Source organism: Plenodomus lingam (genome assembly GCF_022343315.1).
Source record: "Plenodomus lingam strain CAN1 chromosome Unknown contig_6, whole genome shotgun sequence".
NCBI classification, from domain to species: domain Eukaryota; kingdom Fungi; phylum Ascomycota; class Dothideomycetes; order Pleosporales; family Leptosphaeriaceae; genus Plenodomus; species Plenodomus lingam.
In genome coordinates, this window is record NW_027093966.1 from 1,102,434 (window position 1) to 1,129,118 (window position 26,685).

Below are 26,685 nucleotides of genomic sequence, written 5' to 3' on the forward strand. Positions count from 1 at the left end.
TTAGGTCCGGATTCGCATGGTCATCGCCCCATGTACCCCTACCCGTCCTCACGCCGTCGGCCATTCTGTCGGATCGAATGCATCGATGCCTTTGAGGTCGGCCTCGAACTTGGGCCAAGTACTCTCTTTAAAATAAGAGACTCTGTGTGCACGTTCGCTCACTTCCTCATCTACTGTGTGCGCTGGTTACTGGGTCAGCGAACGAAAGGCCCTGATCCCATCGCCCCCCAATCGGTTGCGAAAATCGGACATGGCATGCAGTATAGCAGGGAAAGGTCTTGTTCCCGGCGACACAATCATCTTTCACGAATGCCCTTTTTTTCGGCCACTCATCGTACTGGAGGAATGGAAAGACTGTTGAATGGCTGACACGATTACGAATGGACAGGTACCTACTCACCCTCCATGTCGCGAACTCTAACAGCAGCGCTAGACGTTTCCAAAGACGCCAGAGAAGCATGCTCATGCGATCAATCTCCACGTGTGTTTTGAGCCGTGGTAGCGGCTCACGTGGACGGCTTCAACGGCAAGGTTTGTATGACTTGAGCGGTAGTGACCCATTCGTGGCCCTTTCGTTGGCCCTACTGTACTGCTGTATCCCAGAATCTCAGCAGTACTTGCTGCTCTTCTTTGCTGTGATTGGTGCATGGATACGAATTGAGAGATATCATAAGCATGTCATGGCCGGGCATCGACCGTGGCAATCAGGACACAGCTCTGGCTACGATGAATGATAGCCCTTGAATGTATTCCCTACACGCATTCCCTCCACCCCTAAGTTCTGGCAGCTACGTTTTCCACTTTCACTTAAGCCCAATAACAACACTACACCACCCACCCCCCATCATCCAGATACACACCAGACTCTCCCTCTAATCCTTCTCCCATCCACCATCGCATCACCTCCTCAACCTCCACGCGCCAGCCATCTCCCAAGCCAAGCCCCCACTACACAGCCTAATATGTAATCTCGTACGACGTTCAACCAGCCGCGAGGCGGGCAAAGCTGTGTCTCGAATAGATGAAAAGTGCAGATATGGTTGCCCAACTTGATCAGGTTTGGAAAATGTATGCATGTAATGGATGAATGCAGTATTGGACTTAGCGGGGAATGCCATGTCGTGGGTATGTACCATGGTAGGTAGGGGGATCGTGGGATAGATGGCGGGTTAGGGGGCGGGAAAGTGGGATAATGAGAGGTATTCTGAGGATGGTGCGGGAGTCGCGTGGGAAGAGTGATTGGGATGGGATAGCACCTCATGTTAACTGGGTCAATCTTGTTATTGTTTTTTCACTGCGACGATTTACTTGCTTAACTATGAGTCTTTAAACACTAATCATGGTGCCGACTTACAATGCTTGTTTTCCTGTGTTGTGCGGATGGTGAAATATTTTCGATGCTACACGGCATTGTGTTTATAACATCATGAACATAAACTCCTCAAGGATTTGAAAAAAAAAGGCCACGAGCACTCGTCAATTGCAGTGTCAACATGTCACCACAGCGCATACGCATACACTAATTACGGGAAGGAGTGAGAGGAAAAAGGCTGGTCATATAGAATACATGACTGTGTGGGGGTACTACTTCCTCTCACCAGCGAGAGGCCAAAGAAAAAGAAAGAAAAATGCCGTCGAAGCAAAGACTTTCCCTTTCTCTCACTTGTGCTTCACCAATGCTAATGTCAATGCCAATGCGGATGTCGATGTCAATGCCAATCAATGCCCAACAACCATACGCCTGCAACATGTTTCACCCTGCCAATGTGATAACCAACGGGAACCATCTCACCACACAAACGCCCTTCAACGCCTCATCTCTCTAATGACCTCCCCAGATATCTTCGTCTTCGTCTTTCTCTTGCCAACACTCAAAAACTACGCCTTCTCATTCGCCCCTAACGAAACTGCGCCTGGGTCGGCTGCTCAAACCAGCCTTCCTGCGTACCCTGCGGGCCCAACAACCTAGCCTCATACCCGCCATCCTGGTACTGACTGCGTGCCAACTGGCTCTCCTGGCTACTCTTGAGAATCTTCTGCATGTTCTGGATATCCTCGATAATGACATTGAAAGCATCCTGCACGCGCTGCAAGACAACATTGCGATTGTAGTCGGCACGGTGTTTCCACAGCGCGTCCATGAGCGCTGCGTTGATTTGCTCGAGTTGTTCTAGGCTGCAGCCGCTAGTGCTAGAGACGAGGTTGCTGTGGAAATCCCGGACGAGTTCGTCTGCAAGGATGAGTTGAGGTTTGGGTTCCTCGTCGTTGAGGATGTCGGTTAGATTTGTGGTGTGGGGGTGCGAGTGTGGTGGAGCGGGCGCAGGCATGCTGTTTTGTTGCCGTGGTTGGGAGGATTGAGAGGGATCTGATTGGCTGCTGACGTAGTGGACTTCTGTTTGGGGAATTCGATCAGTATGGTGGTCTCGAGAGGTGGAAAGAGTAGAGAATGGGAGAGGTTGAAGGTCAAGGAAATGCGGTGGCTTACCTTGTGTGTCAGGTAGTTGTTGTGACCCTCCTATCTCGGGCTTCATAGCAGAAAAGTTCAAGAAGCCACCTGGAGCGCCGTTATTGCTTTGCGTACCGAATTTATTATCAGAGGAGCGGTTGGATGTTTTCTGACCAGACGTGGTGGTGGAGGCGCTATTGTGGAAGTCATTCGGATGAGAATTGGGCCCCATGAAGGTAAGCCCTGACTTCTGTGACTTCTGTGTTTGTGTGTCGATCCTGCTTGGCGTCTGGAACTGGAAGTCGCGATGTGTGTTGACGTTCAAATCCTGACTGTCCGTCATGGTAGTGTCGTCGTTTGAAGGTACAGTAGATCCGTTAGGCTGGACGTGCTGTGCACTTTCATCACCATGCGTTCCATTCGATAGGTGATTCGACGGTGGAGGCCGCAATGGCGTTACTGGAGGCATGGCCAGATGTCCTGGCACAGGCTCGCCAAGGACGATAGGCCCCGATGTTTCGGTGGTGGTGAGAGACTGCTCTGGAGGTACCTGGGCGACTTCTGCTTCTGCCTCCTTTGATCCAGCGAACGCTTTATTACGCTTCTCGAGAGCCTTCTGTTCACGAGCCAGTTCGCGCATGTAAAGTGCTTCACACTCTTCTGTCAGACCGGGATGGTTCTGCTTGATGACCTCCATGTCTACTTCGACATTCGTTGCCATTTCGTTGCCCTTGAGTGTACGCTCGGGGTCCCCAAAAGTCTTTGCATCCTTTGCCAACGTCTTGATATCGAACAAGAAATCTTTCGGGCGTTTGTAATAGCCATTAGACAGACGCTTCTCGATGTTGCCAAGGTCCAGATTGTAATATTTGTTACCACTCTCGACATGGAGAAGCACATTGACACCCTTGGCGTCCTTTGAGTACTCCCAGGGCCGTTCAATACCTTCAGCTTGTTGCCGGTCTGGTGAAAGATCGGTCCTGAAATGGTTTGGGTCCTGTTCCTCAAGTAGGTAGGCGTACCACTGCTCGTCCAGGATTGGCTTGAAGAACCTTCGGTACTGTCGCTTCAAATGATCCATTACGGGCTGGATGACCATCTTCAACTTCATAAGCGTCAGACGGTCCTCTTTCTTTTGTTGCTTTTCACGCGCTGCGAGCTCCTTGGGATCAATGACTGGTTCGACAATAGGGGCAGCTTCCAGTACAGGCAGTACGCGCTTCTTTCGATTGTCCGGGTCAGGGAAGTCGGCTGGTGACATGCGGATGTAGTGAATGATGTTCTTGAAGAACTCGTAACGCCCTTCTTGGTCTGGTCGCTCAAGCACGAATTGATTGTTCTGAGAGAAGGAGAAGAGATCCATCATCATCTGTGGGTCAGGCTTCTCCTTCTCATCAGCGAGTTCCATGACTCCTAGGACCATAATAGGCTCGTTGGCGCCGACACTACGTAGGAGAAGCTTGAAAGTCTTGATGGCTGGCCCAGGTAAGGTCTGATACCAGACGTCGACCGCGGGAATGTAAATGATAGCTGGCTTGTGTCTTCGTACTTCTGTAAAGAGCTGGGTGATGGCTCCCTCCGGTGTCCGTGTTGAATCTTCTAGGATGGTAGGAAGATCGAAAGATTGCACGTGTAGACCTTCAATCTTGTTCAGAAGTGCAGCTCCCAAGTATTGCTGACCCATTCCTTGTAACCCAGTAATGAGAAGACGAGGGCGGAATATCCTACTGCTCTCAAAGTTGCGCATAGTAGCATCTTTCTCAAAGCCCATCTCGTCATCGCGGTCGTCATATTCAGCTTCCTCGAGTGCTGTGAGCTTCTTTCGCCTTGGGATGAGCTCATCTATACGCTTCAAGATCTGTTCAAGCGGCTTCCGTAGCAGTGGCTCGATATTTTTGGCCAATGGTACAGCGCCGGAAGTGACTGTCCGTTGAGAAGATGGAACCATCTTGTTGACGGAAATCATGAAATCTTTGGCGAGGATTTTGATAGTGCTCGGATCAATGAGTAGCTTCTTCTCCGATGTGTAGATCTGGGGGTAAGTTCCCTGCACGGCATTCAGAGCTGCTTCGGTGCATAGTGCTCTGATGTCAGCACCTCCGTAGCCCTTGGTAAGCTCCGCGAGCTGATCCTTCATCTCTGGCTTTAGAGGCGGATCCCAGTTTTTGGTATGGATGTCGATGATCTCACGACGTCCAGCTACATTGGGTAAAGGGAAGTAGAATTCGCGATCAAAACGACCAGGACGTCTCAACGCAGGATCAACCGAATCAGGCCGATTAGTAGCTCCGATTACAATGACTTGGCCGCGGCCGTCCATACCGTCCATGAGCGCGAGAAGAGTGGCAACAATCGACGCGTGAATCTGTTCCTGTTTGCTAGATCGGACGGGTGCCAGTCCGTCGATTTCATCAAAGAAGATGATGCTGGGTTGTGTTTTGCGCGCCTCTTCGAATAGTAACCGAAGCTGTCGTTCAGCTTCTCCTACCCACTTGCTAAGCGCATCGGCACCTTTGCGCATATAGAAGGTGACCTTCTGGCCGTGATTGCTGACGCTAGAGGCCAGGGCTCGTGCGAGAAGTGTTTTACCAGTACCGGGAGGTCCATGGAACAAAACACCCCGTGGTGGAGTGATCTTGAAGCGTTGAAAGACCTCGGGGTAGAGTAGAGGAAGCATGACCATTTCTTTGAGCTTGTTAATATGATCAGCAAGACCGCCAACACCATCGAAATTGACGTTGGGATCAACTCCCAAAGGATCTGCATCTGCAAGCGCCTTCTTATCTTTGACCTTTCCGAGATTGGCAGGCCCACCGCCTGAAGCCTGCTGAGGATCCGCGTTGTGGGTTTGCGGGAGGCCGAATCCACCACCAGAGGCTGTCGCCGCGGTTGGTGTCATGCCAACCATACCACCGAGTGGCTTGGGCATCTTCTGAGTTTCATCGTCACTACTGTCAGAGTCTGCACCGGCAGCAGCACCAATGCCTGCTTCAACACCTCCTCCAAACGGTCCTTGGTTAGCCCATAGACTACGATATGCTGAGCGGCCCGCCCTTGCTCGAGACTTCTCTGGGGCTGGTGCATCGTCGTCATTCTCAAACACCTCGTTCAGTTCCGGTCGAACCACACGGTAGTCGGGATTAGCTCGTGCTCGAGCACGACGTGTAGGGGCCGAGTCATATACCAAATCCTTGTCAGGTACACGCCTGCTTAGACGTCGTCGCTTACTAGAACCAAGTTCCTGCAGCTCATCTTGGATCTCCTCTGGATCCAAGCCAGATTCATCGGATGATGAGTTGCGCCGACTATGCTGTGACTGTCGGGTCTTGCCTCGCAGACGTCCTGAGCGTCTACCCGAACCTGACGCGCTTTCCGATGCAGAACGCTTGCCCTTGGCGTGGTCTGATTCCGACATGTCTTCTTCTTTCTCCTCTTCCTCTGCAGCAGGTTCAAAGTCACTACTCTCATCAGCGCCACGCTTCCGTTTAGCTGATACGGCACGAGACTGAGTCATGTTAGTTGAGCAAAAGGACAGAGTTAGATAAATACATACCCTAAGATTTCTTGTGCCACGTGTAACCGGTCCGTCTTCATCCTCCGAGTCCTCAGCAGCACCTTCATTCTGAGACTCTTGAATGACACCTTCCATTTCCTCGTCTTTTTCTTGGTCATCATCCGCCTGGGTGGCTTGTATGGGCGAGGTATCTTTGCTGGCTTGGACTTGAGTCTCTACGCCTCCAAGGAGCTCATCAAGTGGCCCGGGGCTCTCCAGATCATCATTGATCATGGATGTCTCTTGTGAGGCTTCTAAGATGGCACTGGGATACTCCACTCTGGGACCCTTGCCACCTCTAGTAGCACGGGCAATGACAGGCTCGGGGCTGCGGGTGCCTTCTCGAACGATCTTGACATGCTTGCCAGAGTCGGAAAGCTCTACAATGGGCGATTCCACGTCATGTGACAGACGAGTACTACGTCGTGTGCCTTGTACATCTGGCGTTCTTCCGCGAGCGATAGACTTACTACCAGTGCGCGTGCGCACATTGCGAGACGGCATCTTGAGTTTGACAATCAACGACGGCTTCTCAACCTGTTCAATAGACGGCTTTGCGCGAGGTCGCGAGTCCTTCTTAGGCTCCTCGTCTTCTGATGGCGTATCCTCGATCTCGTCTTCTTCACTCTCTTCGTACGTGATGTGCTTTTTGGTAGCGCGGCGCACACTCCTACCTGTCGCCGGGTTGATCTCGGGCTCTTCGGACTCGGAGCGCTCGGTGAAGGAATCGTCAGACTCTATCTCGTCGTCCTCGTCGATATCGGAGCCGCCGTATGCACGGCGCTGGCGCTTGGACGGCTTCTTCTTCGCACTAGGCGTGCGCTGCTGGCGACGTCGTTGGGGCGCTGCGCGTCTCTCTGAGTCGTCGTAGTCGAAGTCGTCAGGGTCCGAAGCGTTGGGATCAATGTCGAACTTGCGCTTCGTGCGGCTAGACATGGAGGCTTGATGTGGTGAGGGCTCTTGCGACACTGTGAGGCGGCGTTAGTAAACGAGTGAAGGGGAATGGCAGGGCGCTGCTGCGGTGAGAGCGCACTTACACCACCGGTGAGGAAATGTACCAAACGCTTAATGGCATCAGTCGCGCAGACGCTCACTCCGCATCGGCGACGACAATAGTGATAATCTGTACTGTGCCGAACGGTGCTGCCCGTGTTGTCGTGTTGTTGTGATACGGTGGCTCCAGTCCAAAAATGCGCGATGCACGACCGAATCAGCTTTAGACAATGGGTGCAAGCAAGTGCAGGCAAGTTGCAGGCGAGTAGAGCGAGCAGCAGCTGGGTGATGAATGTCAGTGGACACTCAAGGTGGAAAAGGCCAGAGTTGGCGGATAGTGCAGCTGTGGATGTTCGATGGGGTTGTTGGGGGGCTGCGCAATGTTCTCCGGCGACACCACTGGGGGCTTGGCACGCCATCACACTAACCGCGCACCAACAATTCGCGCCTGGAGGGCTTCTACATGCCCGCAGTTCATAGTCACAACGACACGAGTTTATTTCTCGACGTTGAGAGCACATTTCCAGCATCAGCATCTACGTAAACCACAGAAATGCAATTCTGGGTATTCTGCGACTGCTTCCCGCAACTTTTCGGGAGTCTTCCGGCTCCTGTGGATTGGCAATTCAAAGGCACTGAATCGATAGGAATCGCTCTCGCTGCTGTTGATCTGCAGGTACACATGCGGCTCAAAAAAGCTTATTACCGTTAAGGCTCGTTGTCATGGGCGAGTGTGGGGAAGCGCGTCCTTCTCCACCCCACAGCAGTCGTGGGCAGATGTCATTCGAGAGTGGCTGGGCGCCGCTTGATTCCAGGATCCGTTCTCTCATAAGATCATGACAACGATGCATATTCTACTTGAGTTGAGGTAAACGATCTCGCCAGTCTATATTGAATCTTCTGACTTTCGAATGTTCGATCTTTGATGTTCTGCTGGTGGCTCTCCATCGCCCACATGGTGGGTTTTAGCAACGTGCACCACGTGTTGTCACACTCTTCCGTATCTAGTACCTCATAGTGCCCACGATCGACCACGGCGAACGCATCAAGTACCTACTCACTCGAAATCTAACTTGTCATTTAACAGTGTAGCACATGGAGTATATCCACTGAACGCACATGCGTATACCCTCTAGACGACATCGCCACCATGATGCAAAGAGGAATGTATGTGCTTTCCTCTGACCATAAAATCATACGCTGAACAGTACCAAAAAATAAATACATGGTGGCTCCAAGTGAGTAGCATAGTTACATGCCGCTGTATTTGCCTGACTAAGCATCCAGGTGTTGTTCTGTACCTTCCTATGTCCAGCGCTAGACTCGCCTCGAAACCCACCAAGTCCTCACGCCATCGCAGCAGCCAGCACCCAGATAGATTACATCCCTATGCGAAAATCTTTTCATCAAGTTCGGTATACACAGTAAGCATATTGAAACTTGACTGTCACAAGTCTACGTCTAATAGGACTTCTAGCCATTCGACACACGCCGACTCAAGAGTCTCAACCAGCTCCGCCAGCCAAGGCCCGTTGTTTCAACTGCGCTGCTGATTTACAGACATACTCAAACAGATTTTTATACACGTCTATAGGATTCCAGATTGGTAGCATGTACCAGAGAACTTCAAGTGCAGTTGGGCGTTTTTAAACACTCGACTCCTACATCTGCCCTCTGACGAGAGTTCAGTCCACAGGGATGAGACGATCGACAGCTAGTCATAATCAGCCTTGGTCTTCACGAACAATATTGTCACTCATACCTTTGCCATTCTCCAGAAGCCAGCCAGAGCAGTCAATCTTCCATTTCTCCCCTTGCACCTCCACCTGCGCGATACCAAAGCGCAAGACAGCAAATTTGAACCTCAAAAAGAAGCTCGTCCACTTCTGATGCACCCATCGAGCAGAGCCTTCCCATATCCGCCCAGGGAGTGATAGGTGCTCCATATCTACCCAAACTCTCTGACGTCTTGCTCTCTCCGCTTCCATAAGTTCCTGAACCATGGGTTCGGTCTTCTCACTGATCGTCGCTCCCCCGAGGTTCGCGTATATGGTGCGCTCTTTCGCCCACGGCACCGATCGCACCGTCATACGTAACTGCATCGGACCACCTTGCAAGCTTGGCACCACCTGCAAAGCCCGCATTCGACTCGCAGGCGCAGTGCTGATGTAGCAGCCAATGACGACGAAAGCTAGTCCCACCACAATATAGGTTGGCCTCACGAAGAACGAAAGACCACGCCCCTCAATGTCAGAACTGAACTTGATGGAGAATGCTCCAACGCCAATCCACAGTGCTGCTATGCCATAGACTTTCATATAGTACCACTTGTCATTCGGGGCCTCGTAGATGGTGACGGGTTGTCGAGTCTGAGCTACTTGTCGCAGGACAGGGTCATTACTGAGGGATGGCTTTGGCGGGATTGGAATTCTGCTTCGAGTTGGATACTGGTATCTGCGTAGGACAGAGGACGTGAAGGATCGAGCATTTTGTATCGTGGTCTGCTGGGGAAATTGTCGTCGACTTCCGAATAGGGCGGCGCGGAGGGATGAGGGAAGCCGAAAGGTTTGATGGCGGAGGAATCCATCGAGACCCCGCGAGAAGGCTGCCATTGTGTGACGGAAAAGGTGCACTGCTATGATGAGCCCATGATCTGGGGCTTGCTTGAACCAAAGAGCGACCCAACAGGCGTTCGATGGCTCCCGCCATTGCCATGGACTGATCCCGAAATGTCGGACTTGGTTGGCCCGAGCGTCCCCACCTCCGAAGCTTGGTTCCGCCCAACATTTCATCGTCCTCTTGGAGCTGGACCGGCTTCCTCATTGTCGCGCGACTTTGCTCCCACTGCGAATTGATACCCATGGCTTCCATTGCTGTGGCATGTAGGACATCGGCACGTGCTGCGACCCAGCAGCTACGATACCATGGCGTGCGCAGAGGTGAGATGGCCACTGAGAAGCGGGAAATATGAACACTGCTAACGATCCTACCTAGCACTCCACTCTGGACAGGCCTCGTTGGCTGCGCAAAACTTCAATATGCCCGCGCTTTCTCCGACCATGACCGAGGGCAATATCGCATCGTGGAAGATTAAAGAAGGTACGGTCAGCCCCAGCAGTAGGCCGTAGAAGCACGTAGCAAGAGAAGGGTTGGCAAACACAACGCGCCTTCCTGAAGAAAGGAGAAGGGCGCACTGATATTGGAAATTATTGCATTTGCCTGCAGAAATGCTGATGTTGATAGGTGATTCATTCTCTGCCGGTGATGTCCTCCTCGAGATTGAGACCGATAAAGCGCAAATGGACGTGGAAGCTCAGGATGACGGTATCTTGGCCAAGATCATCGTATGTCAGAGCACATGAGATGCTGCAGTGAAGGGTCTAACAAAGGCCGCAGGTCGGAGATGGGTCCAAAGCAGTTCAAGTCGGCTCCCGGATAGCAGTCACAGCAGAGCCAGGTGATGACTTAAGCTCCCTCGAGATCCCGGCAGAGAACAAACTTGCTTCCAAAGAAGCAGCAAGTGCCAAGGAACAACCCAAGGAGCAGTCAAAGCAGGAGACCAAGTCAGTGCCAAAGGAGGAGCGTACTTCCTCACCACCTGCGAAATTGGATGGTTCAAAGAAGGCGTCCAGTGGTAAAGCTACAAGGCAAACTTACCCGCTCTACCCATCGGTACAGCATCTGCTCGAAGTGCACGGCCTCCCCAAGGAGGAAGCAGACAAGATACCAGCTACCGGACCTAACGGCAGACTATTAAAGGGAGACGTTTTGGCATACGTTGGTCAAATCTCGAACTCTTACCCCTCTGAACTTGCAGATCGATTCAAGGTTCTTTCGCATCTCGATCTGTCAAACATCAAGGTCGCAGCGAAGAAGGAGGCCCCCAAGAAAGCGCCGGCGGCGACTGCACCAGCAGCAGCTGAGGAGGTGGACATCCAGGTGGCTATGCCATTATCGCTCACAGCTGTGCTTGAGTGCCAGAAGCGAGTCAAGGATTCAATAGGCGTCTTCCTACCCCTCTCCACCTTTATTGCTCGCGCAGCAGAACTAGCAAATGAGGACTTGCCAAAGTCTAAAACCGCAAAGCCTTCAGCAGACGAGCTGTTTAACGCTGTTCTCGGCCTAGACAAGGTTTCTGGCCAGAAGTACTCGCGGGGCAACTTCATTCCACAGGTGACTGCTCTGCCTCCCAAGACATTGCAGAGTAGTCGTTCTTCAGAAACCAAGAAGCCCGACCTCCTCGACATTTTGGCGGGAAAGTCCTCAGGGCGCAAGGCAAAGGCTTCTGCTGGTTCAGAGAAGGTTGCAGGGCCCATGAACGTCGTCAGTATCAGCGTGCCAAAGGGCGAGGAGAAGCGGGGACAGGTTTTCCTCGAGCGCATGAAGACTGTGCTCGAGGGCGAACCTGGCAGGCTTGTGGTTTGAGATGGTGGTTGTTCATCCTAGACTTTTGTATATTACTACCTCTTCCTCCCATGGACGACGCGTGCGGCGCAATGATGCGGTCTCCCACTATGCTGGATGTGACCCAGTTCGCTCTGACCTGGCGCCTACGCGATAATTAGTGATTGGCCGTCAAACCTGAGGCCGTCTTTGTGTACTGACACGACTGCATACTGTACATCTGTGTACATATGCAGTAGATTCATGGACGGAACTAATGGACCCTGAATGCATCCAGCTTAGGTACTATGCCTCATCTGCGTACCGTAGGCGGGCCAATCCGGGTGCTTGGCGGGCGCTAGTCTGCCAACCCTTCCTCGGGAGCTTGAGACAAGTGAAGCGGAAATGACCGATACATGGTGCCATACAAGTCAGAGTCGCGATAACCATGTTTTCTTCTTTTCCTGTTCGACAGGCACATGAATGGATATGAATGGCTTGTCAAGTCGTCATTACGCCTCATTTTTCCATTCTTCAACAATTAACACGCCCTTCCTTGCCCCTCCCCCCTTGGGCTCGGAGATGTTTCGCGTACATCTAGATCTTATTCGGGAGCGCGCGGCAGCTGCAGGATCCAGCTTCCAAGCTGATTAACCCCGGGGTTGCGGCTCCCAGGGTGGGCACACAGAGGCGAGTCTGGGCATGGAAGCACCGGTACACAATACTCAGCACGTGTCACACTCCAGCCAGGGCTGCCGGCTCAGAATGGTCGGAGAGAACGGAGAGGGCGGTGAAGGGTTTTTAACATGTTTCGGCCATGTTGTTGCCTGTGTTGGTGTTGGTGTTACATGCAAAAGGGATACCTAGAGTACTCTGGAGCAGAGGAGAGGAGAGGCTAGTTACAATAGTACCGTCAGATGGCGTTGCAACCGAACAAAAAATGATCAAGATTGCAAGGGCTACTCTACAGTAGTTGTGTTGTCTACCCAAATCATTACTATGGGGTCCCCTCAGTACTCCTACATACAGTTCTTACATCCAACATCGGTAGGTACTCAAGTTCTCCATAGTGGCGCGCTGGGCTTGTACCGGTAGTGGGGAACGGGGGCGTGGGGATAAGAAGGAGCTAACCAACTCGCGTTTGACTCCAGGTCGTCAACTCCGAAATTCGCTGACCTTAGCAGGCTCAATTCGTGACGGCGTCTTTGCCGACTCTCACCACTCTGACTCTCCCCCCTCCCTTTCTTTCTAACTCCTAATTCGCCCCTCCCGTAGGCCAATTGCACCTGCTCGACCCCGGATAGTTGTCATCTTCCACCATGGCGAGCGTCACCGAGCAAGTCGGCGAAGTGCTGCTGGGCACCACCGACGAGCCCCAGCTATCGCACCTCACCCGCACTGCCTTTATGAAATATGCACAAAAGGATGAGGCCACGGGCGACTACTTTCTCAACGAGGATCAATTCATTGATGCCGTCGCCCCCGAGAGCGAGGACTATGTAAGCAGGGCAGCTTCACTGTTGTTTCAATGTTGTCGAGACGAGTCTAACGGCGCGTCCGCTCTCAGCACAAAATCAAGCGCTACCAGTATGGCATCCTGTTCCAGGTGGCCGACCGCGACCAAAAGGGCAGGGTCAGTCTCCAGGACTGGTCCGTCTTCCAGAACCTGCTCGCCAAACCCGACGCCGAGTACGAGGTCGTCTTCCGCTTCTTCGACAAGAAGCGCACAGGCTACATCAACTTTGACGACTTCTACGCAACATGGAAGGCACACAAGACAGAAGACAGTCTGCCCTTCGATTGGGAGGGCGGCTGGGCGACGCTTTACATTGGCTCCAAGAAGCACAGGCACACCATGACCTACCCGCAGTTTGCCCAGCTGCTGCGAGGACTTCAGGGAGAGCGTGTGCGCCAGGGTTTCACCTACTTTGACCGCAACCAAAACGGCTTCATTGAGCCCGAGGACTTCCAGCGCATCATCCGGGAGACGGCTAGCCACAAGCTGTCCGACTACCTCCTCGAGAACCTCCCTACCCTGTGCAACATCTCGGCGGGAAGCAAGATTTCCTACGCCAATGTGCGCGCCTTCCAGAACGTGATTCAGCAAATGGACATGATTGAGCTCATCATTCGCAATGCTACGCAAAAGAGTCCCGACGGCAAGATCACCCGCACAGACTTCCTCAACGAGGCCGCACGCATAAGCCGCTTCAATCTATACACACCCATGGAGGCAGACATTCTGTTCCATTTCGCTGGCTTGGACGAGACGACGGGAAGACTGGGTCTGCGAGACTTTGCCCGTGTGCTGGATCCTTCGTGGCATACGGTCGGGAAGCTGGGAGTGGGTATTTCAGATGTGGGCCAGAAGGTGTTCGCGACATCGAGGTCAATATGGCACGACATTTTGGAATCTGTCCATCACTTCGCGCTTGGTTCCCTGGCTGGTGCGTTTGGCGCGTTTATGGTGTATCCCATTGATCTGGTCAAGACGCGGATGCAGAACCAGAGGGCTTCCGGCGTGGGACACGTTCTCTACAAGAACTCGCTTGATTGCGCGAAAAAGGTCATCAAGAATGAGGGCTTCAAGGGCCTTTACTCTGGTGTGCTTCCCCAGCTTGTTGGTGTAGCACCGGAGAAGGCCATCAAGCTCACAGTCAATGATCTCGTGCGAGGCAAGCTGACGGAAAAATCATCGGGCCACATCAAGTTCTGGCACGAGATGCTTGCAGGTGGAAGTGCGGGAGCTTGTCAAGTGGTGGGTAGCTCGAGATGTGAGGGGCCGAGTGCTTGCTGATTTGAAATCGCCTAGGTGTTCACCAACCCTCTCGAGATTGTCAAGATTCGACTGCAGATTCAGGGTGAGCTCTCGAAGAATGTGGAAGGTGTGCCCAAGCGATCTGCCATGTGGATCGTTCGCAACTTGGGTCTCGTGGGTCTGTACAAGGGTGCTACCGCGTGTTTGTTGCGCGATGGTGAGTCTTTGCGCTCTTGGAGGCATCCTTCTGGAGACTGATTGATTGCGCAGTGCCATTTTCGGCCATCTACTTCCCTGCCTACAGCCACTTGAAGAAGGACTTTTTTGGCGAGAGTCCGCAAAAGTCGCTTGGTGTCCTGCAGATGCTGACTGCCGGTGCGATTGCCGGGATGCCTGCGGCGTACCTGACGACCCCGTGCGACGTCATCAAGACGCGTTTACAGGTCGAGGCACGAAAGGGGGAAGCCACGTACAACGGGCTGAGGCATGCGGCGCAGACGATCTGGCGCGAGGAGGGCTTCCGGGCGTTCTTCAAGGGTGGACCGGCTCGTATCATGAGATCATCGCCGCAGTTTGGATTTACGCTGGCAGGTTACGAAGTGTTGCAGCGACGTAGGTCTCGGTTGCCGGAAGTGGTTTCGTGTTTGTCGTAGCTAACAGAAGACAGTGCTTCCGATGCCTGGCTCGAGTCCGACGGATTCGACGTTGGAGCCGTCTGTGGGGCTGGAGGAGGCCAAGGCACCTCTGCCGTACCTTCGTAGTCGCAACGCGCTCAAGGTGATTCTGGATCTTGACGAGAACTTTGGTCGGCCCAAGATGGCAGCTGGCAGCAAATTTACGGGTATTCCCGGGTTTGGTGGCAAGACCGCTGAGGGCTGAGGGTGGGGGTGGTGGTGGTGGTGGTGATGGTGGTGGTGATGGACAGGTGGGTAGGCGAAGTGCATGCGGCTGGGGGTAAAAGGGGATTGGCTGATGGCTGGTGTGGGATAAGCGTTTCGGCGTCTGCATTTGCTTTCCTCAACCGCCCGGTTGTTGCTTTTTTCTTCCTCATTGTTTTGGCGTTGGGCTTTTGAACCGGGCATGCCACTTGTTGGACTGGGCAGGCGGGGTGCAGTGCCAGTGTGAGTGAGTGAGTGGGGGGTTAGGGTCTGACAGTCGAGTCACAAAGCATGAGCACATTAGACGAGCGGATGAGGGTTTTGAAGAGGAGACAAGGATAGCGGGAGGATGGGGTTAGAGGGCAGGAGAGGTGGTTAGAAGAAAGTAGAATGGCATGGCATGGCATGGCGAGCAGGGAGAGTTGGATGTTTGGACTGGGTATCGTATGCAAGTGCAAGTGCAAGTGGTGTTGTAAGGACATGGTAGATGGTCTGCTGGGGCTGACTGTCCGTCACTTGGGCGGTGCCCTGTAGTATTCGACGTGTGGGTTGGATGCATCACCGGCGTGCATGCACACTGCACATGCAGGACGCACGAGGCACGGCCAACCAGACAGACACGGCCAGATGGACGGTCATCCGAGGCCAACACGACGGGCTGAAGAAGAAGAAGAAGGAGGAGGAGAAGAAGAAGGAGGAGAAGAAGGAGAATACATGGACAGGGCGCAGTCGGGACTCGGGGCTCAGAGTTGTCTTCTCTGCCGGGGCTCGGGGGGCTCGGGGGTGTCTGGCCCAAGAAGGAGGGGCTAGACACGGCCAGAGGAAAAGGCGGGGGGAAGACAGTCAAGTCTCGACTTGCAGGAGCCGCATCTCCATTTCTCTGGCCGAGGATTGGAGGGAAGCTAGCTGGGAGGTAGAGTAAGCCATCGCTGCGCCTTCCATGGAACTGAGTGTGAGTGTGAGTGTGAGTGTGAGTGTGAGTGTGAGTGTGAGTGTGAGTGTGAGTGTGAGTGTGAGTGTGAGCGAGAGCGAGAGCGAGAGCAAAGCCAGAGAGAGAGAGAGAGAGAGGCCCGCGGGCTTGTTTGCGTCCAGGAGGCTCGCTGCGTCGCCGTCGTTCTTGTTCTTGTCCTCTTCTTTTTACTTGCTCATTCTCCCTCTCCCTCTTCTTTTTACTTGTTCATTCCACCTCTACCTCTACTTGCCTTTCTTCGTCTTGTTGCGTCTTGTTGCTTATTGTTGTCGTTGTTATTATTGTTGTTGTTGTTGTCCACGGCCTCGTGCACGCATCCCTCGGTGGCTTCCCGGCTTCCCTTGCCCTTACCCTCCCCCGCCGTCTAGACTGTTGCCAGCAGCCAGGCTGTGTATATGTGTGTGTGTGTGTGTCCATTAGCTAGTCAGATCCGCCCGCAATCAGCCTCCTCTTTCAAGCACACATACATACATATCCGTACATACACGCACACACTCTCTCTATGCTAACCAGCCTGCCTGTCTGAGCCTTGAGCTAGCCGCCCCCCCTCCCCCCCCCCTCCTCTCCTTCGGAAGCGCATTTGCTGTGAGGCCAGCACAAGGGCCAAACCACCGCAGTAGTACTTTGACTGACTCTCCTCCCAAAACCCTTCCCTGTGCTTAGCCATCCTCATCCTCATTCTCATCCTCATCCTCATCCTCATCCTCATCCTCATCCTCATCCTCATCCTCATCCTCATCCTCATCCTCATCCTCATCCTCATTACCATCACCATCATCATCCTCATCCTCATCCTCATCCTCATTACCATCACCATCATCATCCTCATTACCATCACCATCATCATCATCATCATCATTATCAGCATCAGCATTAGCATCAGACCTACAACATACTTCATCTATCCACTTCTACCCCACACGCTCGCCCGCCCCCTCTGCTTGCGATCGGCAACTCTCTGACACGGCCGCCTTTTGAGGCTCAAAAAAAGTATCCGTCGCACTGGCCTGCCTGCCACTCCTCTCGGGTAAGGTATGTCTTCCCCTCCCCCCCACCATCTACGCAGAGCCGCCTGCCTCGTCGAACCACTTCACCCTCCACCCTCCACCCTCCACACTTGCTCACTTGCTCACTCACTCCTCACTCCATCAACTCACCCACTCACCCTTTCCTATTCTTACCTCATCCTATTGGTCCACCCCCCCCCCCACACACAATCAACCCATGTGTCCACATTCCTCTGCTCTCGTCTTCTCTTCTAAACCAATACAAGACCATCCTCATGTCCCCTCTCATCGTGTGCGCGCATCTTGCCCATATTTCAACTCGCTCCCTGTCCTGTGACTGGGTTGGGCCGAGCTTGTTCTAGCTCAGCCTTGCTCGCATCCCTCGGCAACGAGCTCGTTTTCTCCACTCTCCACACACTCCACACTTCTCCACCAGTTGGGGCGACGGCGGCGCGGGGGGGGGGGGGTGGGAGGGCTCTGGGCTGCGCAAAATAGTCCGTGCCGCCGACACTGACGCCCGCAACCTTCACTTCGGTCCATCTCCGACCTTTTTTCATCCTCTTGTGTCCGTCTTCCTCGCTCGCCTTGAGAGTGTCACCATTCCAGAGTCCATCCCTTTATGATCATGCTGACGCTTCTCAACACAGCCTTCAACGACTGGTCTTGGTGTGACCTGCTTTCTCAACGACGTCGCCTTGGTCTCTCCTTGGGAGCCTTTGCGGAAACGTCGCTGGGTTAATTCTACTTGTCCTCGGCAATCCTTGTTCTTCTTCTTCTTCTTCTTCTTCTTCTTCTTCTTCTTCTTCTTCTTCCTACTTTCTGATTTCGCTTTTTTTTTCGGTTGGTCGGCCTTCCCTGGACAGTGAATTGAATTCCACATGAACGATTATTACGACGACAGCGACGCCAGGTTAGGATCCCCTCCTCTCGAAGCCGTCGTGGTCAGGACGACTCCATCACCCTCTCCCACCCCTGTTGTGATCCAGCCTTACCGACCACTCTCCCTAGATACAAATTTCAATTCTTCTTCCTGCGCCCCGTCCAAATCTAGGAATCGGGCAAGAACCCGACCGACACAGGGCGACTGGGTGCTCATTCGTGAAATGGACCCGAACCGTCCAGACATTGCCCAGCAAGTGAGTGAAAGAGCACTAGAGTCCGGATCGGCGTCGGAAAGCGACGAGGACGACGACGCAGACATGGAAGAGAGTTACCCAGCCGCCGTCCATGCAAGGTCCGAGTATCAAGCACCGCCACGTCCGCAGGATCTCCAGGCTCAGAATGTACAGCGCTTCGCAGCAATCTCCTTTGAGCCACATGATCCGAAAGCGACGGCTAGCCATAGAGATTCGGTGATTGACGACGATGTGCTGAGGGCTGGTGGTCCCTTGGCTGACAGACGGCCGTCTTATGCCTCGAATGTGAGCAGCACACTCCATGGCGGACGCTCGAGTGTAAGCAGTGCAAGCATGACCCCACATGGCCATTCTATACTACCCTTATTATCGTCCACTCCTCACAGCCAACAAAACGGAGTCATCCCAAATGGGCAATCCCATGGCATTTCCTCGACTGCATCTCCACATCTTCGGCCCCTGGCCATCCCGTCCATGGGAGGTCAAGATAAGCTCCCGGCTTTACAAGCCCCATCGCCTGCTCATGACGCCGGCTCACCGTGCAGCCAGCAATCCTTGCCCTCTTTCCGACACATTGACGACATAGCCCGATCGGCGACGAGTGAACAAGACATGAGCAGACCAAACGGATTCCACCACCGGCAATCCGTATCCTCGGTAGGGCAGTCGCCCACATCCATGGTACGACAGCTGTCCATTAGCTCGCACTCGCCAGGGACCCCCTTTTCCTTGTTGAGCGCATCCTCACCTATGAGCGCCAACGGTGATTCACAACGAGCAGACATATTCCTACGCGCCGGTGGTGCTGGTGTATTCGGTACCGACGCTCGGCGGCCATCACACGCTGCATCAGAAGGCGGGGGGGCCTATCATTCAACCCATCATTCCGGATCAACGAGCGAAAGCTATCAGAGCACCGATGGCTTGAGCCCTGGATCACAACCGACGCCTATTGAGCCGCGAGCACGACATGTGAGTTTGGACGATGCGCTGGCTTCAAGAGTTTTGCCGCCGCCACTGGGATCGGGGATGCAAGCCATTCCCTCGCATAGCACAGGCTCCTTCAAGTGCGACTATCCCCACTGCAATGCGCAGCCGTTTCAGACGCAGTATCTCTTGAAGTGAGTCTAGACCTCATGTGCTTGGACAGTATCTAGTATATTGTCATCCAAAGTTTTTTTTTCTTGCTAATGACGACCCAAAAGCTCTCATACCAATGTCCACTCACAAAACCGACCCCACTATTGCCCCGTCAAAGGCTGTCCACGAGGTGAAGGCGGCAAAGGCTTCAAGCGCAAAAACGAAATGATACGGCACGGGTTGGTCCATCAGTCTCCAGGCTATGTGTGCCCGTTTTGTCCGGATCGAGAGCACAAGTATCCCCGACCTGATAATCTTCAGAGGTGTGTAGCCCCTCTTTCTTGACTCTTGACTGTGACGGTGTACGATTATTGTACTAGGAGGGATGGTCTAGCTGTCTGTTATCATCTGGCTAACGCGTGCATGTCTCTTCCTTTGTAGGCATGTCCGTGTCCACCACATTGACAAGGACAAGGACGACGCTCAACTCCGCGACGTCCTTGCCCAGCGACCCGAGGGCGGCAGTCGAGGGCGGAGACGACGAGTCAGTGAAACAGGTCGCTCGTGATGCTTGCACACCCTTTTCATCAAAGCGCAGTGCCATTGTTGTGTTTTCTTTTACCACAATCTTATCCTTCTTTGACGATTTTTGCTTCAAAGACATCTGGTTTTTGTTGTTCTTTTTGCGTGCGATGGTGTTTGGTTGTATTCGTTTGGTCTCTCTTCGTCTGGCTGGCTGGGATGGTGTTGGCATGGATGGGATGGGATGGGGGTTTTTGAAGCGTGCGAGGAGTTTTATTTCATTTGTTTCTTCTTTTCCTCTTGATCAGCTTGAGCGGGGCGAACGATGGGTGATGGGTCAGGGGGCAATGTAGATTTGTACTTTTTTTCTTCTAGGATTTTTTGGGGGGGGGGGGGGGCGACAGGGCAAAGGAAGGATGCATGGCACCTGGCGATGCTGTGGGGATATGTATGGCGAGATATAAAGTCTTTTGCTCTTCAATGATTTATGCATCTTTCCCTGCCCACCCCTCTGCCTGTCTCCCTCGCTTTTTCTCAGCAGGTGGGGGGAAGGGAAGGGAACGGGTTGTTCATGCGATATGGACTCGATATTTCACCCCTCCCCCAGTGTCCAGTGTCCGGTACAACGCAGACACTTGGAGTACAATCACACTATCCCGTGCATTACCAATTCACTCCGCATCTTCAAAACACATGCCCATGTCCACCTCCCGTACACAAACCCTGGAAGGTCACGACAAACACCCCCCCCCCCCTTCTTCCCTATCCCTCACCCTCGGCGTCAGCATCACTCTTTTTATGCTTCGGCCTCTTGCTCACTATTTTTTTTGTACTTTTACTTTGTACTTTATGCTGTGTACGTTATGCTCCGGCCTCTCCCTCACTCTGCCTTGTTTTTTGGGCGTTGGGCTTTATGCGTCAACCTCTTCTACTCCGCCCTCTTATATTTTATGCCTTGCCGTCAATTAGCGCTCGGATCGGGGCGCTCGGAGGGTTGCGGGTAAGAGGGCGGGTGAGAGGGCGGGGAGGGGGGGAGGGATGTAGGTAGGGTAGTGGTTGGGGGATTGCTTGTACAAGATAGTGTGCTACTTGTTTGACTGTGGTTTGAGGACGGGCAGTGGGTTGGCTGGTGTGGAGGGTGATGCAGTACTTGTAGTCTGTACCTAGTGCACCGTGCCTACATGGTACACAACTCCATGAGGATGAGGTGCTCGGTACGGGTACCTAGGCCTTGTCCTACCGACTCGGAAGAGAGAGGACTTGGCAGTCTTGGCTAGCGCTTCTTTCTTCTTGCTGCGAACATTAATCGCCTTAGCCCCCCTCCCTCCCATTCCTCCCCCTCTGTGCGCCTTTGTTTGCAAACGTTGGGCTCGGCGCAGAGAGCGTTCTTGTTTTCCTTTTATCATCTTCGGCTCGCTCGAGTCTTTTTTTTTGGTTTTTCCGCACAAGGCATCCCTTGTCTGCAACCAAGCGCGGTTTCTTTCTTAAGAACAAACTTTCCTCGTGCTCGGGCGCTCGTGTTGGATTTGGCCAGCGGGCTGTGCAGAATCGGGACTCGTGAGTAGGGTGGCACAAGCATAGTGTGGTATGGTAACACTCGTGCGATCGCCGACAGGGATTGGAATTCTTGCAGTTTGTGGGCCGAGTGCGTGCATGTGGATGTGGATGTCTATGTCTATGTGGATGTTCGTTGGTGGGCAGGTGGTGGTACGGTACCTAGCCACCACTGTACCACCTCCACCAAGCTTCTTCCAACCAACACCCCCAAACACCCCGGAACCAGCCTACAAGACGTGCAACGTTCCTGTTCGGCGTGAACCCTCGCTTCTCACACGATTGCGTCCAGCCAGCTGGGCGGTTTGGATGCAAAGGGCCTCCCCTCCTCGGCTGTGTTGCGCTATTGGAGGAATCCCACCATCCTGCGCAGCTGCACCCTACGACACGCGCATGCACGCTAACACGAGGGGGGTCTAGAATGCCAGCCCTGTCCGGACCTAGAACGGCCAATTCACTCAAAAAGAGGGACGTTGCGGCCCTTGTTGCCCATCATCGTGGGATTTCCTGTCCCCCTCTTCCCCCTCTCTTTGCATCATTCTTCTCCTTGTGTGTTGCCATTTGCACCTTTTGTATTCAGCCAGCCGTCCATTCATCCATTCATCCATCCATCCATCCATCCATCCGTTCAAACATTCCCTCACCAGACACACACAACAAACACACATACATACACTGCCGTCATGTTCTCCTCCAACAGATTACTTCTCTCGCTACTACTCACCTTGACATCAACAACAACCGTCCTCGCCGCACCCACCAGGGACACCAGGGAACCCAGACTCGAAGACGTCCAATGCCGCTGCCTATCCTTTTCCACAACCGCAAAACCCACGCCTTGCACGTACCTAGAGTCCCGCACCCTCGACTGGCACTCCGCATACGCATTCGCCTCGGACAACGACATGAGCATCCACTTTGCCAGCAAAGCCACCATCACAAAGGTCCTCTCCATCCCAAAGCCGCTGCCCAGTACTGTCCTCTTGAGCATCCAGGGCACCGAGGCCCACCACTCACATGCTCGGATCCAACCACACGCCGCCCAGCACCACCACCAGGCAGCAGAACCCCAGGATCCAACCGCAAACATGAATAAAATCCTCTGCGGCCTCGGCAACGAAATTCACAATCTCGGCGCCGACATGGAGCTCTCGGAACCAGAGTTGCATTATGCCGGCGTGGTTGTGGCATCTTTTATGCTGTTCCTCATTCTCTCCGTCGCAGCAGAGTACCTGTGGTCCACGTACGTTGCTTTCCCCCCTCTCCTTTTCTTTCTATAGATCTCCGCAAAACACACCCCTCCTTCATACATGTACACACAACCAAAACTGACCCCAAAACCCCAGCCACTTCAGTCGTGGCGGCGCCATCAAGCTCGAGGGCGATGAGAAGAATCTCTCAGCCATGAACGAGCACGTGACACCGCACCAGTCTTGGATTTCTCCTGAACAAGAGACATCTTGAAGACTGTTTTTTCTGGCACACACAGTACTAGTCTGTAATTGCCATTTTTACGAAACCGTCTCGCGCGCGTGCGTCTGGGGGTATTCGATGCGGCGTCTGTGCGGTTTGGGCGGATGATTGTTTTATTGGGGTTGGGAATCGAGTATGCTCACTGGAGTAACTGCATCACATCATCCAGCACCCAGTTATGCAAACTACCGATTCCTTCCCACTGCACGACAACGCCAACGCCAGACCCCCGACAGAAACACCCTGGATCCAATAAATCCCGCGCGGGATCAACTCTGACGGGATACCATTCTTCCACATGCTCATTCACCACGAGGAATCCTCCTCCCCAGACCTGGACACGCGTGCAGCATGCAGTTCGTTACTGGTACGGATTCTGTACAAGGGGGAAGAGGTCTGGTATCTCGTCTGTCTGTCATGTTTGATAGCAAGTTTGATACATGACAATCCCCGATACACATGCACGATCCACGATGCACGCGTCTTTTGGTTGTCTGGTGTCTTGTATACTTTGACTCCAATCCCATCCCGTCAAGCACCCCTTCCCCCCCCCAAAAATCCACAAAACAAATCAAAATCAAGACGCGACCAAAATGCCAGCAAGGAAGAATTCGGGAGGGAGAGTTGGCGGGGATTTTGTCTGGTTTGTGGGATTTTGAGGGGGGGGTTGACGGGAGAGGGAGTGGGAAAGTGAGGGACAAGGGGATTGTGATTGTAATGATGAGTAGAATTATGAATGCAGAGTAGCATCACCATCACCATGATATCATACCCAGTCAAGTCAAGTCAAGTGTTCATCTTCATCTTCATCTTCATCTTCATCTTTAATCCATTGATTACTCACTCATTCTCGTCTGCTTTCCCACCCACCTTATCCCACCTCCTTCCATCCTTTTCCATCCTGCCCTCCACTCTCACCCCACATGTAGCTTCGACAGTACCTCCAGCCCCAGTTTGAAATCACTTTGACGAGGCTGGAGGTGATGCCCTCTTTTCCTCTCTCCCACTCGCCCACTCTCCCATTTACACTGCACACCTGCTCACTTTCCCGTGTCCCTTGTCCCGTGTCCCGTGTCCCGCGTCCCTTGTCCCGTGTCCCGCGTCCGCCTGTCCGCCCATGTACATGAATAAACGACGTCCGACATGACATACGACATGACATGACCCACAACACTAAACGAAAACAGAGTGAGAGTGCTCAATTAACTAAAAACAGCCCCCATCTCAAATCGCCCTCCATGTCCGTGGCCCGACGACAAAGTAGGACAACCATCACCAGCAACCAACCACAACAACATCAGCACCAGCAAATAAACACCACCATCCCACATTACCCCCATCAGGCTCAGACGTATATGTGCAAGTATATGTGTATATGTATCCATGTACATGTGTGTGCATGTGTGTATATGTGTGCGAGATGAAAGACGCCCTTCATTTCATTCCACACAACAGACCAAGAATTTCGCACAGAAGAGAAAAAAAAACAGTTAAAAAGGCGCCAGGATTATATGCAAAAGAGAAACAGCCGGGAAAAGGCCAGGCTACGTATGAGCTCTAGCAACCCAAGAAAAGACAAGACGCTAAATGGGGGGTATAAACGCTTTCAACATGCGCCACGTGTGTTCGTTTCCGCTTCATCTTCTCCAGGTGGGGACTGTACAAGGTATGGCGTTTGCCCAACGTCCACGGTTTGGTTGGGGCGCTGGATGGCTGGAGAATCAAGTGGATCTTAGGGATCGGGTGGGGGGATTATATTAGAGAGGTTCGTGGTGAGGCACGTCTTCCTCCTGTGGCGGAGGGACGGCCAGTCATGAAGCACTTTTCGGCCATTCCAGTTGTGTTTTGGGTTCGTATAACCTGTCGTCTGTCAGCCTCATGCTGTCCTATCAATCAACACCCATCAAACTTACATAAACGTCTCATACCGCACCCCCCGCTTTTGCGTCCGCTTGACACGGTCGCCCACCTCGACACCACTGTACAGCACGGGTTCCCATGCCATGACTTCTTTCCACCGCTTAATCAAGTGCCTCCAATAGCACGTTTCCGCGGCTTGTGTCAAGTATCGCTCACGAAACACCTGTACGCTGTTGTCCGCGATGCGCTTCGCTTTTTCGGGGTGGTCCAGGAGATCTTCCATGGCCGAGGAGAGGTCGGAAAAGTCACGCTCGACTTCGACAAAATTTTGGTTGCTGCCGTTGGAGCGAAAGAGGTAGTGGTAGTGTTGTATCCACTGAAGCTTATGGGAGACGATGACGGAGCGGCAGAGTTGGCGGTACTTGAGGGAGCCCGAGTAGGAGCGTCCTAGCAGATCGTTAGCATCCTGTACCATTGGATTGCCCGAGGTTGTCAGCCCGATCGTACGAGGATGCAACCAACCTTCGGCATGTGCAATAAACATGTAGTTGCACTGGTCCACTGGGCCCAAAAACTGCTCCTTGAAATTTGGGTCTGTCCATTTGAGCTGGCCCACGTCGCTCCACGGCTTGCCCTTGGCTGCGTCTAGCAGGGCCCTCCGCAGCTTGGGCGCAAATGTGATCTTGCCCCGCCACACGAGCTTCTCCATTTTCTGGTCCCAAGGCTCTACGGCCTCGCGCTCGACCGCCTCGTTGGCAACCTCGTCTAGCGTGCCCAAAGCAGGCATATCCCAGCTCCAGAAACCAAAGTCGGGAATCAGCCAAAGATTATGGTCCTGCACACGGCGGGCCAGCGACCACATGGGCTTGTTGGGTTGAGCAGGGAGGTCTTCGACGGAGAAGACGAATTCAATGTTTGGTATGTCGGTCGAGGGGGGGGCCGAGAGAACGGAGCGATAGAGGGCACTGAGGGTGGCAAGAGCCTTTTGTCGATTGACATTGTCGACTAGATAGGTCTCGATAATGTAGAGCTGTCACAGTCCTGTTAGCACAAGTACACGCCACATGTTCGCCATGCTCGCCCTGTCGCAACGCACCTCTCTCTCAAAGAGCAAGCCTCGGACCATGCCTTTGCTCAGGTCGAAGCTGGACAGGTCGGCCTCGGTCACCTTGCCCCATCGCTTGCGCACCTTTACGGCACGCTCAATGTCCTCGTACTGTCCCGGAAAGGCACTCATGCATTGAGCCTCGCTCAAGCCATAATTGTTCTTGTCGCGTGCATAGTTGAAGGTCCACAGATCCTCCTCTTCCTTGGTGGTTTGGTTGGCGGCCAGAATGGCCTGGTTGGAAGCGCAGTCCAGACAGGTGTCGCACGAGAAGGTGGTGCTGAACTCGCAGAGACATCGGCCCGCGGGCATGTACTCCTTGACCAAGGGCGGCAATGTGGGGTTCTCGGTGCGGGTGCCATAGAGGATGGAGCAGATGAGCAGGAAGAGCAGGGCGCAGGTGGAGACGAAGAAGAAGGACAGCACCTCGGAACCACTAGGACAGCGACGGCGGTAGACGGTCTTGTCCTTGCGCTCCTCTACTATCCACATCTTCTTCATCAACATTGGGGGTTACGTCGGATCCAGACGGCCAAGACCAGGGCGGGTTGCGGCGAAGCAGCGTCGACACGCGCTGCAGGAGGGTTGCGCGTGTGTCTACAATACTGAGGGTGATGCAGGCGACCACGGCGGCGACATGGATGGCGACGGAAAGGCGGAACTGGCGATGATGTTGCGACAAGGCGGTCCAGGGCCACGAGCAAAGCAAAGGGTGCGACTGGTGCGGATTACGGGGCCAAGCCTTGGATTCGGGGGTGGCAGGGTTGCAGCAACAGGAAACGACAGGACAGGAGAATTTCATTCACCGCGCGGGCTTTCGCATCCTTTTTGGCAACGCGACAGTGGACCTCCGTGAGAAGAAGGGGGGGGGGAGGATGGGAGGATAGGAGAGAGGAAGAGAGGGGGGACGAGAGAGAGAGAGAGAGAGAGAGAGAGAGAGAGAGAGAGAGAGAGAGGAAAAAAAAAT

The 26,685-nt window shown here is 53.4% G+C and overlaps 11 protein-coding genes across 11 annotated transcripts; 6 read left to right on the top strand and 5 right to left on the bottom strand.

Annotated features, from left to right (window-relative positions):
- Positions 1-458: 458 nt before the first annotated feature.
- On the top strand, positions 459-734 carry IAQ61_009597 (uncharacterized protein; the record flags this gene model as incomplete). Its single annotated transcript, XM_003837960.1, has 1 exon — positions 459-734. One exon carries the CDS (start codon positions 459-461, stop codon positions 732-734), a length of 276 nt encoding a protein of 91 aa, XP_003838008.1.
- Positions 735-1,487: 753 nt separating this feature from the next.
- IAQ61_009598 (uncharacterized protein) lies at positions 1,488-8,045 on the bottom strand (the record flags this gene model as incomplete). The annotated part of the gene is made up of 5 exons (XM_066098453.1): positions 1,488-2,392; positions 2,486-5,951; positions 6,000-6,967; positions 7,033-7,528; positions 7,851-8,045. Coding segments are annotated over 5 exons (5,619 nt in total), but the record flags the coding sequence as incomplete, so codon positions are not given.
- A 172-nt stretch (positions 8,046-8,217) lies between these two features.
- Positions 8,218-8,586, top strand: IAQ61_009599 (uncharacterized protein; the record flags this gene model as incomplete). The annotated part of the gene is made up of 3 exons (XM_066098454.1): positions 8,218-8,230; positions 8,280-8,416; positions 8,470-8,586. The coding sequence occupies 3 exons, from the start codon at positions 8,218-8,220 to the stop codon at positions 8,584-8,586; spliced, it is 267 nt and encodes an 88-aa protein (XP_065951613.1).
- Positions 8,587-8,716: 130 nt separating this feature from the next.
- IAQ61_009600 (uncharacterized protein) lies at positions 8,717-9,784 on the bottom strand (the record flags this gene model as incomplete). The annotated part of the gene is made up of 1 exon (XM_003837958.2): positions 8,717-9,784. The coding sequence occupies one exon, from the start codon at positions 9,782-9,784 to the stop codon at positions 8,717-8,719; it is 1,068 nt and encodes a 355-aa protein (XP_003838006.2).
- Positions 9,785-9,852: 68 nt separating this feature from the next.
- IAQ61_009601 (uncharacterized protein) lies at positions 9,853-11,417 on the top strand (the record flags this gene model as incomplete). The annotated part of the gene is made up of 4 exons (XM_066098455.1): positions 9,853-9,931; positions 9,987-10,091; positions 10,236-10,336; positions 10,389-11,417. The coding sequence occupies 4 exons, from the start codon at positions 9,853-9,855 to the stop codon at positions 11,415-11,417; spliced, it is 1,314 nt and encodes a 437-aa protein (XP_065951614.1).
- A 683-nt stretch (positions 11,418-12,100) lies between these two features.
- Positions 12,101-12,443, bottom strand: IAQ61_009602 (uncharacterized protein; the record flags this gene model as incomplete). Its single annotated transcript, XM_066098456.1, has 3 exons — positions 12,101-12,202; positions 12,279-12,357; positions 12,412-12,443. The coding sequence occupies 3 exons, from the start codon at positions 12,441-12,443 to the stop codon at positions 12,101-12,103; spliced, it is 213 nt and encodes a 70-aa protein (XP_065951615.1).
- Positions 12,444-12,694: 251 nt separating this feature from the next.
- Positions 12,695-15,999, top strand: IAQ61_009603 (uncharacterized protein; the record flags this gene model as incomplete). The annotated part of the gene is made up of 5 exons (XM_003837956.2): positions 12,695-12,874; positions 12,943-14,133; positions 14,188-14,350; positions 14,404-14,745; positions 14,801-15,999. 5 exons carry the CDS (start codon positions 12,695-12,697, stop codon positions 15,010-15,012), a joined length of 2,088 nt encoding a protein of 695 aa, XP_003838004.1. The 3' UTR covers positions 15,013-15,999.
- Positions 16,000-16,640: 641 nt separating this feature from the next.
- Positions 16,641-17,299, bottom strand: IAQ61_009604 (uncharacterized protein; the record flags this gene model as incomplete). The annotated part of the gene is made up of 2 exons (XM_066098457.1): positions 16,641-16,892; positions 17,252-17,299. 2 exons carry the CDS (start codon positions 17,297-17,299, stop codon positions 16,641-16,643), a joined length of 300 nt encoding a protein of 99 aa, XP_065951616.1.
- A 567-nt stretch (positions 17,300-17,866) lies between these two features.
- IAQ61_009605 (uncharacterized protein) lies at positions 17,867-19,772 on the top strand (the record flags this gene model as incomplete). The annotated part of the gene is made up of 3 exons (XM_003837953.1): positions 17,867-19,245; positions 19,330-19,527; positions 19,646-19,772. The coding sequence occupies 3 exons, from the start codon at positions 17,867-17,869 to the stop codon at positions 19,770-19,772; spliced, it is 1,704 nt and encodes a 567-aa protein (XP_003838001.1).
- Positions 19,773-21,017: 1,245 nt separating this feature from the next.
- On the top strand, positions 21,018-23,529 carry IAQ61_009606 (uncharacterized protein). The gene is made up of 2 exons (XM_003837952.2): positions 21,018-22,523; positions 22,627-23,529. The coding sequence occupies exons 1-2, from the start codon at positions 21,964-21,966 to the stop codon at positions 22,742-22,744; spliced, it is 678 nt and encodes a 225-aa protein (XP_003838000.1). The 5' UTR covers positions 21,018-21,963; the 3' UTR covers positions 22,745-23,529.
- A 1,035-nt stretch (positions 23,530-24,564) lies between these two features.
- IAQ61_009607 (uncharacterized protein) lies at positions 24,565-26,225 on the bottom strand (the record flags this gene model as incomplete). Its single annotated transcript, XM_066098458.1, has 4 exons — positions 24,565-24,613; positions 24,667-25,060; positions 25,136-25,643; positions 25,710-26,225. The coding sequence occupies 4 exons, from the start codon at positions 26,223-26,225 to the stop codon at positions 24,565-24,567; spliced, it is 1,467 nt and encodes a 488-aa protein (XP_065951617.1).
- Positions 26,226-26,685: the final 460 nt, after the last annotated feature.